We start from the raw sequence: 13,203 nt of genomic DNA on the forward strand, positions 1-13,203 counted from the left end.
TTGATACAAGACTTCTCCACTATCAGAACAGCGGCACGATAGCTATGTCTGGAGTGGGCGCAATTCAGGAAGGAGAGAGAGAGCTGAACCACCCCTGGCCCCCACCGCCGCCTCAGAGGAGCAGCACTCCACCTACTTGCACATCACCTCCACCCCACTCATGGGTTCCAGCCACAGGACCTTTGCACATGCTGTTCCCTCTTTCTCCAATGTGCTTCCCTCCATTTGCTCACCTGTTAATGCCTACTCAATTGCTACTTCCTCAGGGAAGCCTCCTTTGACCCCAGTCAAGTTCAGGTGCCCTGTTACAGGTTTTCATAGCTCCCTAATCTCTCCATCACAGAAAGTAATACTTAAAGATTCATTTCTAAGTACTAACATCAGGCTTTCCCAAGAGACTATAAACTTTATGAGGGCAAGACTCATATCACCATTGTGTCCTCAGGGCCATGTGCCTGACACAGTAGTAGGTATTCAGAAAACATTTGTTGAATGAATGTTTAGATTGCTCTCCTACTGTCCAGCAGCACCTGAAAACCCCATCAGGCCCTAGGTACACATCAGCCAGGCTACAGGGCTGCCCGAAGCCCAGCAGGTTCTAGGAAGATACCCCACAGCCTTCCCACCCAACCCATATAATCAGGGCAGGAGGCAGAATTGGAAGGAGAGAATCATAGCAGCCTGGAGGTGTGAGCAGGGAAGAAACCACACAGCCTCGAGGATGGGGAGCCACCAGCATCATACAGGAACCTGCACGTGCACATACTTGCACACGTGTTATATACACATATCTGAGTGCATATGGTTGCATACACATATAAAGGCACAGACACAAGGACGTGCCAGTGTGTGCATGCACACACGCACCCCACAAGAAAACATACGTGGGTAAACGTGCCCCTACACACCCCTCCCCTATGTGGTCGCCCTTCAGTGTTGGGGCTCAAGGTCAAGTCTTTGACCACTACATCCCTGCTCTTTCCCCTCCACCAGTGGAAACTCATTTTTCTATAACTGGGGGCTACAAGGGCCTCAAACCCTGGGCTGAGAGAGGCCCAGGGAGCAGGGGGTTGAGAAGGGATGCCATCCCAGCTGGGACACCCAGGTTGGAGGCGATGGCCCCCTCCCACTCTGGCTTCCTCACCTCACTGCTGGACTGCTGCCTTCACCCAGGAGAGGTGATGGGCCACAGAAATGCGACCCTGCTGTGGTGGGGGTGCGAGGCCCCTTGCAGCAGTTCTGCCCTGGCCTTCAGTGCAAATTAAAACATTTTCCTTTTATCATAACTTTTTTTTTCTGACACAACTGCCCATGAAACATTTTAATAACATTCCAGAAAAGGTCAGGGAAAAGGAATTTCACAGTCCCTGAGCAGGCAGCTATAACTTCAGCCCCTCCTGGAGCAAAGGAGGTAGAGAGACCAGGCTGACCCCGGGTCTGAGTGGAGAAGGGCAGGGTGGGAGAGGCCAGGGCAGTGGGTGTGGCAGGTGTGGCCATGAAACTTGGCACCTGCTAGGAGCTCTGGAAGTACCTTGGGGAGATTGGGAGATGACGGTGAGTGGTGGTCACCAGGCGATGCTTTCATATCCATCATTTACACCTACTGACAGCAGCCTTGGGTAGGGGATCATGCCCATTTTGCAGATGGGAAATGAAGGCTCTTAGAGTTGATATGGATAGATGGGCACACAGCGAAGCCAGGAAGGCAGGGCACATGGTTTCACTTCAGGACCTGAGCTCCTTCAGACACACAGCCCTGCTACTAGAGCTTATCGTTGGGTGAAACAGCCCCCTCAAAGCTGCACATTTCCACAGACCCTGGGGCTGGGGGTTTGTTAGGAAGGTGGGAAGGGCTTGGACAGACACACTTAGGAACTAGAGGCTGCCCAGATGAGCCAGCCCTGGGCAGAGACCCTCAGGCAGCCACATTCAGCTCAGGAGGCTGAACACATCTGCTAAACATCAGGAGAGGGACTGGAAAAGGGGTCATAGGCAGAGGTTCGTGCAGGCCCAGGAACTGCTCCAGTGCTTGAGGAAACCCACTTTGAGCACCTGTTCTCCATTGCCAACCCCAGATGGGATTGGGCTTCATACATCATCCATGACACCTGCAGCCGGCCATCAGCCAAGAGGTGTACCATCCCACACGTCACACCCCACCTTACATCCTAGGCTCCCTCAACCCTTGCCAGGGCCACAGGCACTGCGGACTGCAAAGCGAGACCTTCCATCCTCAGCAAGAATGACAGGAAGGAATCCCTGGCCACCCGCCAAGCCTGGGCCTGAGAGCTGAACTCTTTGCCATATGGCCCCAGGCCCTGTGGTGGACAGGCTGCTTGGGTGTCCTGCACCCTGACACAGGAAGGTGGTTGGGGGGCTGAAGAGGCTCTCAATGGGTCCAGGAGGCTAGAGCCTCTGGCACTTTGCTCTCTGGCTGGGCCCCTAGAGGCGTCAAGAGGGCCCATGGAGCCTCAGGCACCAGGTGACTGATTGCAAGGAACAACCTGGTGAAAGCCGGCGAAGCCATGAGCCGGGGAAGGAAAACAGCCCCAGCAGACTTATCGTTTACGTCTGACGGCCTGCCTAGCTAAACATCTGTTTGAAATATTAATAACCGTCAGAAGGGAAGGGGCTGGGGGCTTGAAACAGTTTCATACCATCTGTCTGTAGAGTAAACACACTTTGGAGTAGGGGGCCTGGGACTGGCGGGCAATGTCTGTGCTTGGAGTGAGAACAGAGCAAGAAGTAGAAGGACACTGGGGGCCTCGGTGGGCAGGGCAGTGGCAGGAGCGAGTTAAGCTCCATAACGTTTATTGAGCGCCTACTATGGGCAAGCCCCTGAGCTTGTGCAGCACATATCCACCACGTTGATCTGCTCAGCTACCCTCTTTGTTCTGGTAACAGAAGCCTCTATAGAACATCATGCCCCATTTTTAGCCCATATAATTTGAATGGGGCTGACCCAACCCCCAGCTCCATGAGGGAGAGAATGACCCACCTCTGGTATGTCAGAATTATGATGACTGGTTCCAGGGTGGCCAGAAAAGCTGGGTCAATGAGAATCAGCTCTGGGACTTTTGCTGGAACTATTGAAAAAGAATATTTTTTTCCCCACCGGGGTGGATAAATTGGTGAGAAGTGAGCCTAGGGGTGCTGGTGTCCCTCGCTGCCAATACAAAAAAGCAGAGCCCAGTGCTGCAGTCAGATTCCAGCTCAAATGAGTGCCTGGATACAGCCATGTCTGAAATCACTTACACTTCTGAGTTACATGAACCAATCCTTTTTGGCCTGAGCCACTTAAAGGTTTCTGTCCCTCGCGACCAAGAGTACTGACTGATACAAATGGACACTGGGAGGAGTTCCCTGTCAAAGTCCCAGCAAAGACAGCTGAGGATGCCCAGGTATCCTCAAGGAGCCCATTCTTCCCTGATGTCTGTGCTCAGATAGAGGGGACTGCCCTCTTGAGAGAAGGTTGGCACCTGTCCCATTAGAGGGCAGGTTCAGGGCTCCTGGCCAACCCAGGCTCAGGATCTCTCAGGGACAAGGCAGAAAACCTAAGTATCCTGGGCCCAACCTCATTTTTCCCTAGGTTGGTCCCTTTACCACACTGCTGCCCTGGCCACGGAAGCCCCATCATGAAGAGTCCAGATGCTCTACTATACCACAGCCTCTGAGGGCTTGGAGGTGCCCCTTTCCCTGACTTCCCAGACTCCTTGGATCCCTCTGGATGCCTCTCGATGGTCTACCCCAGAGCTCAGTTGCCCTGCAGGAAAGTGGGGACTCACCTGGACTGTCAGCACAGAGGTCCCCACGGTGACATTCTCATACAAGCTGACGTTGTACAGTGGCTGGCTGAAGACGGGCCGGTTGTCGTTCTCATTGATGAGGGTGATCTTCACCTTGGCGTAGCCCACGTGGTCAGGCACACTCTCATTGGCAAAGAGCTGGGTGTGCAGAGCAGGAGCCCAGGTGAGCTCTCGCACACTCCTGGAGCCCTCATTCCCATAAATCACCACGGGGCCTCTGCCCATTCCAACCCAGAGCACCTGTCTGAGTCACTGCCCATCCCAGACGTGCTACTGTGAAACCCTCCACCAGTGCTCGTAGGGGTAGGGTGACCACAGAATCTGCTGGGAAGGGAGGGGCTCACGGGGGCTGGACTAGCTGAGGCTGGGCAGCAGAGGCTCCTAATGGGCTTCAGAGGCTGTAATAGTACCTAATAAAATTCCACTCAATTCTTGGACATCTTATCCTCCTGGAAAAGGGGAAAGCCCAGCCCAGCCCCTGTCACAGCTCAGTGGGCTTCTCTGAGCCAGATCCACAAGGGAAGGGTGGGGAGAGGTGGAAGGGGGGACTTAAGGGGATGGTGTCACTCCCCCTCCCTCCCTTGAAATCTCCCGCCCAGCCAAGGAGACGGTGAGGGGGCCTTACATCGAAGTCATAACGGTCCACAGTCTCATAGTCCAGGGGGATGGCCACCCGGATGCGAATGTCCGCCTTCCCTTGGACGGAGGTGGGGGAGATGATGAAGTGGTGGGAGTTGTTTCCCACCAGGTACACTTCAAACATGCTGTTCAGGCCCTGGATCAAAATCGAGAAGAAACCAGTCAGAGGGCACAGAAAGCCAAGGCCCGGGGCATGGCTGGAGGAGCAGGGCTGCATGGGTGGGGGAGGAAGATGTGGCTCAGGGGCTGAAGCAGGGCTTGTCTACCCCGCACCCCACGGTGGTCTGGCCTCCCCTGCGTGACCCTGGCCTGGCCCCCTGCCCCTCCTGCCCATGTCTAGGCCCTCTGGAAGTCTGCACCAATTCTCTTTGCCTTCCTCACCCATCGGATGCCCACAATGTCCCTTCCAGGGGGTTTGGTTCATTTTCCATTTCCCGCTCCCTTCTTCTGACCCAGTGACTCCAACGGGGCAGGCATCTACCAGATGCAAGACCCAGCAGGGAGATGAAGGAGAGGAACGTGGGTCAGAAGGGAGGGGAGGGGCAGACAGGTGACCCGGAAACCTTTACACGGTTAGAGAGGGATGGTCCCAGCAAGGCTGGAGGCACCCCTCAGCAGAGCCGGAGAGTCACAAGATTCTGACGCCCCTGGAGCTGTCCCTTAGGCACTCAGAGACATTTGTGGAATGAATGCATGTTAACATTTACCCCTCCGTCTCTCGAGTTTTTTCTACTTACAACTACAAATTAGCAAAATAAGGGCACTGCCAATTTTGGGGACCAGGCAAGCAGTGGGCCCTCCAGGGCCCCCAGCCCAGAGGGACTCCCACAAATTGTGTGGGCAACGCTCTTCTGGCCCTGCTGAACTGTGGAGTTTCCAGTCTCCCTGGTGTGGAACCTATCCGTCAGATGGAGGGGACCAATTAAATGCCCGAAGGGGCACTAATAGCCAAAGCCGGCAGACTGTGACAGTTCTGAGCAGCTGACACCGACACCGCTCCCGCTCCTGGACCTCGGCCCCTCCACCACAGGACCTGGAGTCCAGGAGGGTAGGGCTTTCTGAGCTGTGCCGGCAGCAAGGGGAGCAACCCTCCCACCACCGAAGCTCCCTCCCCACGGTGCCTCCCACGCCTCCCAGCCCCTGTCCTTCCCAGGCTCACTTACCAGGTTCTGTCAGTGGGAGTCGGTCAGTCAGAGGGTATGGAGACAGAGAAGGAGCCAGAGAGGTACGGAGAGGAGAGAGGAACCAGAGAGAAAATGGTGAGACGGAGGTCAGGGTGAGGGAGAGGGGCCGAGACGGACCCCAGGAGCACAGCCTGCTGCAGAGGAACAGCCCCCTCTGCGTCTGGTGGGCCATGGCCTTGGGGTGGGGGCAGGGTGCACACGGGTGCTGGGCTGCGCGGAGATCTGTGCAGCTCCACACCCAGAGGAGGGGGAGGGACACAGAGGAAGAGGTACAAGGGCACAAAGTGTGTGTGTGAGGTGCTGGGGCTCCTGTCTCCCTGAGCTCCTTCCGTCCTCACCCAGAGGGAGCTGGGGGTGGTGCAAGGCTGGGAGAGGAGGGGCCATGTCCCTCTGTCCTGCGCCCAGGAGCCTGGACAGAACCTCTGTAGGAAACGACCCCAAGCATTGTCTCATGTTTTAATTTTCCTAACAGAAAATGTTAACAACGTGATAAACACAGACATGGAAAGTCACATAGTTCAAAAGTGTAAAGGGCACACCACCGACTCCCTTTCCCCATTGACACCCCCCACTTGAGAGCCTTCCCCAGAGATACCCATACCCCAAACCCCTGGGTCTCCTTCCCCAGGAAGTCCACGCACGTGCACGCATTGTGTATCTATGCCTCCCCTCTTCGACACAAACAGTAGCGTGCTCTACACACTGCTGGGCTGGATTTTTTCCACTTGAAACTATGTCCTGAAACTTGTTGCACACTTGTTCAAAGAGCTGACGATACCAACAGCAACCACACAGCACACATTCACGGGACGCCTCCTCTCTGCCAGACACAGCTCAGAATAACCGCAGAGTAACCCTCGGTAGCTGCTGGGGGATGTGGGAGCCCCTGAGGCAGAGGCCATACCTGGGGCCGTACAAAGCCACATCCGAGCAGGCGCACAGTAGGTGCTCAGGTGCAACGGGGCTTCAGCAGCTTTTCCTCACCCATCACTCTGTGCGATCCTCTTCCCAGGGGCCACACGGTGGAGACGAAGGAATTCTGGAGCTTGGAAGCCCCTCCAGAGGAAACGGAATTCACAGAGGTTGGCGGCAGAGAGAGGATAAGAGCCCAGGCCCAGCTCCCAGGCTGGGGTGCCTTCCAGACCAAGGGAAGCGGAGTCAGGGCCTGATATGGGTGTCCCTCCACGGCAGCTCCAGGGCACAGGGGGGCACGTCCTGGAGTTTCAGCCAGCAATGTGAGTGAGCGGAGCAAACGTAGATGGCCTCACTGACCACCCCAGGGCCCAATCTAAGAGAACGCCAGGAGAGGCGGCTGCCCCAAGAGGGGGCGTTTTAGGAATGAAGGAAAGGAAAATGGATTCCAGGTGGAGGAAGTGGCTTTAAACTTGAAGTTCTCGGTCCTTGGTGTGTATCAGAGTCACCTGCAGGCCTGGTAAACTACAGATTGCTGTCCTCTGCCGGGAATATCTGATTCAGTGGGTCTGGGGCGGGGCCTGTGAATTTGCATTTCTAACAAGTTCCAGGTGATGCAGATACTGCTGCTGGTCTGAGACCACCATTTGAGAGCCACTGGCCTAAGCAAGGCATAGAGTGGGGAACGTGTGACTAATGATGAGGCAGACAAGTCAGCTGACTGCAAGGGGTCCATGTACAGAAGCTGGGGAGACTGTCGGGATGTCGGGAGGCTCTGCGGCTCTCCTGGAGGCCCGCCGCAGGGACCATCTGGAGGGCTCTGGCATTGCTTCCAAGAGCAACGGGGAGCTGTTCTAGGCTCTGGAGCATAGGAATCCTAGGGTTACAAAAGCGAGATGAACTTGGCTGCCATGTGCGAATCACGCCAGCGCAGCCCCTCTTACCTGGCTGAATGTCAGAATTGCCAGTGCAGCTCGAAAAAGAAACACAGATGCCCAGGGCCACTGTGCCAGAACTTCTCAGGGGTGGGGCCCAGGCAGTTGCATTTTTTCGACGCTCCCTAGGGAACCACGTTGCACAGTCAGGGCTGGGAAGACATCAGCCGGGACAGGGAGGACAGCTTGGAGGCACCCCCAGGGATCCAGAAGGGCGAGCAGGGGAGCAGCGGAATGGTAGTTCTCCACCCAGCCACACATCAAAACCACCTGGGGAGCTTTAAAATATCCCCGGGCCCAGGCTGCCCCCCAGACCAGGGAAATCAGACTTGGGGTGGGGGAGATGCCACGTCAGGTTACTCACTCTAATGTGCACCCAAGGATGAGAACTACTCAGGAGAGCAGTGGTTCTGCGAGTGTGCTACAGGAACCAGAGGCATCAGCATCGCCTAGGAACTTGTGAGAAATGCAGATCTGGGGGTCACACTCAGATCTACCATATCAGGAACTCCGGGGGTGGGGCCCAGCACTGTTTTAACAAGCCCTCCAGGTGTTCTGATGCACGCCCGCTGATGTCTGAGAGTCACCCGGACAGAGCGAGGCTGGCGGGTGGGAGGGAGTGCAGAGAGCAAGTCATCACAGTGAGGAAAATCGGCCAGCAGGACGTGGTGGATGAGCAGCTGGAGAGAGAGGACGGAGCGGGGCTGTGACCATGGTGCTGCGCAAGTAGAGGGACTGAGAGGATGCCTGGGAAGGTGGAGCTGAGCTCAGTGCAGATTCAGGGCGAGCACCTGGCCAGGCAGGAGCACTGGGTTTCCAGCCTGCCCCCAACCCCAGGGCCTCCTGGCCCCTTCAGGTGAGATCACTGGTCTCAACGAACGAGGTCTGCTCCTTCCCCTTGATCTGCCACGAGGGGCTGGAAGTTCACTAGGCTTGACACTGCAGCTGTCAGGACCCCGCGTGTGAGACCCCAGAGCCACCTCCAGCTAAATTCCCACAAATGCTCTGCCTGCCCCTTTCAGCACCTGCCCAGAGGGCTAATTCCTGCTGGGACTTGGCTTGTGACTGTCAGCCCCTCGGGATGTGTGTGGGGGATTCTTACCCAGTTTGCCAAGTTGGTGCAAAACCCCTATTAACTGCAGGCCTTGACCCAGAGCCTTCCAAAACAGCAGCTTCCATTTACCAAGCCCCAACCATGTGCTTCCCATACCTTAAGCAGAATCTTCACAGTAATGTCAGCATCAGTCCACCCCTTTTACATAGAAGGAACTGAGGCCAGCGAGGGTAACTTGTTCAAGATGCACAGCTGCCAGTGAAGGATTCAAACTCGGGTCAGTACTGAGCCCTACAGAGTCTAAGCTCTTTATTGCCTCCCTTTCCTGGCCTCCTGCATGTCACTCCCTCTACGGAACGCTGCTCCTCCTGTGTGCAAAGAACCTGCATAAGATGGCCCTGGAGGACTCTTCCTACTTTCACTAAAAATGCCAGGAGCAAGGCTCAAGCGGCAAAGCCCGCCTCTCCCAAGATCAGGGAGCAAGGCGGAGGGCGCGGCCCTGCTCCTCCGGGTCCTGGCTGGGCCTCCCCCACACCCTTGCTCCTTGCTTGCTGCCAGGCCCCGCAGGGGGCTGCTTAGGTGGGGCGGGGAGGGAGGGAGGTGGGGAGACGCAGGAGGCCCTCTTGGAGCTGTCGAGGGGCAATTTTGTTGGGAAGGGAGATAAAAGGAACATCAAAAGGATCCCAGTGTGTGTGGAGAGGAGCCGGTGGATTAAATTCTCTTCCAGCTGGGAGAGGCGATGAGAAGGCTGATAGCGGGCAGCCGCGGGTCCCAGAGCCGAGCTGCAGCGCCTGCCCTCCCCGCACGGCGCTGCGGAGCCGGCTGGCTGCCCATGGGGCTTGCGACAGTCGACTTCATTTACTTATTGGAGGGGGAAGGACGCATGAAATCACTCCTCACTCCCCCCACCCCGTGCAGCAAGCTACGCTTTGCTCCTGGTGGCTGAAGTCTTGCCACCCCCCACGGAGGGCAGCTCGCCAGCCCCCAGCCCGAGTTATCAGCCGCTGCCAGAAGGGGCTGCCTCCCCAGCCTCGACCCTCCCACCCCTCCCCTGCCGCTCCTGGAAGTGGAGGGGCCTCGAGAGCGGTCAGAGCACACACTGCCCGGCAAGGACCCTCCCTCCTCGCCTCTTTGCAGCTGCCACAGCCACTACTGGCTCCGTGATTGACCCAGTATTGTGTTTCAACTATGTGTTGAGAGTTTATTATGTGCTGGGCCCTCTGCAACCATGAGGTCACTGTGTGCTCACAGCGACCCTGGCAGGGTCCCGGGTAGCATGTATACTGGTTAACAGCTGCCACAGGCGGGGTCCTTCCTCCTCTTGGGGGGCAGATTCCGCCCTGTCAGGCCATTAAGTTTTCTTGGGAGTGTCCTGGGTGCTCTCAGAGCCTGCACTTGACTTCTCTCTGGATATAGTTTCCCTCGGTCATCCCTTGAGGGCTCTGGACACAGGCACTTCCCTCTGGAGATGACCTGCTGCCCCAAAGGGAGGAAGGCGTAGCCCAGCGCCCAGGCTCCTTCCCTGGATGCCTCCTTCATCCCGCTGACTCCTGCCTGGTTCTCATCCTGAGGCACCTCCCTGCTGATGGTGGCCCCAGTCTGTCCCTTGGAGATGCTCACTGTTGGTCAGGGTAGTAGCCGGATTGGTGACCCAGCGGTGTAATGCAGTGGAGAGAATGGGGTTCAGGGTTGGGAAACAGGCTCTGTTGCTTCCTAGCTGTGTGACCTCGGGCAACGCACCTCCACTCCTGGAGCCTCAGTGTCTTCATCTGTGAGGTGGGGAGAATAAAGCATACCCCACAGGAGTAAGCAGCAGTGCTGTCTCTGCCCCACCAGGTTTTGGTAGGTGACTTGTGGGTTATGTTTTCTTGCCTAAGACAGGAGGCTCCCTGATGGCAGGAGCCTCGTGTGTTTTTTCCCTTTGTACCCAAATGCTGGGGGACCCTCACCCCATCCTATGAACCACAGTGTGCCCTGGAGGGGACCTTAATTTCTTTCAATAGAAGAGGAAGGACCAGGGTCACACACGTGCAGCAGGGGCTAGCGACTTCGCAGTGTTGTGAATCATGATGAAGAAGGGCCAGGGACCCCCCCAGAGCTCTGTGGGCCAGTGGGACACCCTTAGCTCAAGGTGGGAATGGCGCTGGGGGCCTGGAGTGTGAAGATAGGCCCACAGACTCCATGCCACCTTCACAGAAGCCCTGTCCAAAACTCAAGCCAGCCAGGGAAGAGCCCTCTGGCCAGTGATTCCACAGTGTGAGGCCCTAAGCTTCAGTGGTGGCTATAATCACAGGCTTTGGAATTAAACCCGAGTCCAGATGCACATACTACCCTTTCCAGCTGTGTGATTTTTGCATAACAAGTTTACCTCCTTGAGCCTCAACTTCCTCATCTGCAAAATGGGAAGAATGAAGCCTACCTGATAGGGTTATTGTGGGTGAGCTGCAAAATCTGAGTAAAGTGCTTGGGATGGAGTAAATGCTCAATAAAGGAGAGTGGTTATTATTGTTCTAGAAGGGAGGGGAGGGGAAGAGGTAACCCTGGGGGGGGGGGGGGAGCTGATTTTTATACCTTGCTTGGCCAGGAACGAAAAGGGCAGGCAGAGAAGGACAAAGGCTTGGATGTGTGCAGGGGTGAGGGGACCCCCCCATCCTGGGCAGGAGGCCCTAGGTCTCCCTCCCTCCTCCATTGTGCCCTATTGGTCTAATCCACGCTATTGAGCGGCAGAAAATCAAAGTCCACCAAAGACGTATTCTTTATCACTCCTCTGTCCATCCTTTCACTTAATTAACTCCAATCAGACATGCCAAAGTGAACTTGGCAGGGGGCCAGCGTCTCCTCACCTTCACCTCAAAACTTGCTGCTTCTCCCTCCAGCCCCCACACTTAAGGGAGGCACCAAGTGGCTCTGGCCCTGCCTGCCTGCCCAGGGCAGCTATGCCACGCCCACTGCACAGGCTGCTCCGCTGTGAAGTCAGGGTCCAGGGGACAATGGGGAGAAGCCCTGTGCTGTCACTGCCTCCCTCCCCTACCTCTGCCTCAATCCCCAGGGCTCTTCCAAGTTTCAGAGTCTGGAGAACTGATGCTGGCACCTCCCCAATAATTTCTGGGTGAATGACCACTTTCTGTCTCCTCGCGTTCCTCCTACCCCCTCCTGTTCCTGGGCATGGAGTCCCAGCAAAGCCCAAGTCACACAGTAGTAGCTCAGCTCTGCTGTGTCTTTTTCTTCTGCATCCTAGGCTTGTCTGGCTCAGAGCCTCAGTTTCTCCACCTTGAGAATGGGCCACCTCTCAGGCCTGAATCAGAGATGATGGGCACTGCCCCTGGCCGACCAGCTGTCCCAGTCGGCCTGGGCCTGAGAGGGTTCCCAGGATGCAGTGGGGTGAAATGCTGCTCTCATTTCAGGCTGTCAGTCCACCTACACTCCCTTCCCAAACTCCTCTGTGGTTTGGACCCTTGAGCAGTGTGAGCCTGAGGTCAGAAACCAAGGATCTGAGGTTTTCTCTGGATCTCCATTCCTCTCTGGGGCAGGACCTTTTATCTTTCTGGGCCTCAGTTTCCTGATCTGCAAAATGGGAAGTGTGGACTCGGTGATTCTCTAAGGGCCGGTTTACACCTGCTGTGCTTTTTCAAATTGCTTTCCGCTCCTCCCTGCACTCGCTTTGTCCACTCCTCTCACCTTTCTCTCCCCTTCCCTCCCTCTCCATCTTTTCTCTCCTCTCCTTTTTCCTCTATCCCTCTTCTCCCTATTTTCTTCCCCCTCCCCTCTCACCTTCCCCTTTTCATTTTCGCCCTCTCTCCTTTGCCTTCTACCTCTAGCTCTTCCTCCCTCCTCCTCCTCCTCTGTCCCTCTCTCCCGCAGGCCCCGCCCTCCTCTTCCCAGGTTATCTGTTGAATTCCACACACGCCTGCACAGACGGGATCAATCCGAAGCTGCCTTGCCTTCAGCTTATCTCTGCTCCAAATGATTGATTTTCCCTCTTTAAGAGTAATTTGCTGGTGAATTCCATGTATTGCAAAAACCCCTGTGAAATCTAATTCAATCCGATTGGCAGCCGGCACTTTGGAGAAAGAATACTAGAGAGCTGTCAGTTCCATTGCTAGCTGATGTGTGTATTATTCGTGCACAGAAGAGGGCGCAAGGTGGGAAGGTGCTCCTCACCTGCACGTGCACACCTCCCTCCTTCTCTCCCTCCCTCCCTTCCTCCCTCCCAGGGATCTGGTCCTGTCAGCCCTTCCGCCAGCCCCAGCTCTTCTGGGAAATGAATCACAATGTGCTTTGGGTACTTGCATTAAGGTAAATGAGGGACAGGTGCTTTCAAATTCTGTTTTCCTAATTTGCAGCCCATCACCCTAGTGCACTATGGGAATCTCACACTTCCAAAGCCCAGCTGCACCTGCCACCTGTCTCTTTCCTTGCCTCTCCCCTCGCCCCTCCTGTCCCTGGGTAGTGAGTCCCAACTCCTGGCACCTAGCAAAGCCCACGTCCAACGGTGGTAGCTCAGCTCTACCGTCTCTTTCTCTTCTGTGTTCCAGACTTGTCTGGTTCAGAGCCTTGGAGTGGGTTCCCTCTCAAGCCTGCATCAGAGATGATGGGCACTGCCCCTGGTTGATCAGCTGTCTCAGTCTGCCTGGGACTGAGAGGTTTCCTGGGATGTGAGTTTAAATACCAAA

The 13,203-nt window shown here is 56.0% G+C and overlaps 1 protein-coding gene across 1 annotated transcript in view; it reads right to left on the minus strand.

The window, feature by feature from the left end:
- LOC130853933 (cadherin-23-like) overlaps window positions 1-13,203 on the minus strand; it is a 429,317-nt gene that overhangs the window by 157,520 nt on the left and 258,594 nt on the right. Inside the window, exons 15-17 of the mRNA XM_057736393.1 lie at window positions 5,609-5,614; window positions 4,432-4,581; window positions 3,786-3,944 (exon numbers count right to left, since the gene is read on the minus strand). Coding sequence (XP_057592376.1) covers window positions 3,786-3,944; window positions 4,432-4,581; window positions 5,609-5,614 — 315 coding nt within the window. The remainder of the gene's footprint in view (window positions 1-3,785; window positions 3,945-4,431; window positions 4,582-5,608; window positions 5,615-13,203) is intronic.

Source organism: Hippopotamus amphibius, chromosome 5 (assembly GCF_030028045.1).
Source record: "Hippopotamus amphibius kiboko isolate mHipAmp2 chromosome 5, mHipAmp2.hap2, whole genome shotgun sequence".
NCBI lineage: Eukaryota > Metazoa > Chordata > Mammalia > Artiodactyla > Hippopotamidae > Hippopotamus > Hippopotamus amphibius.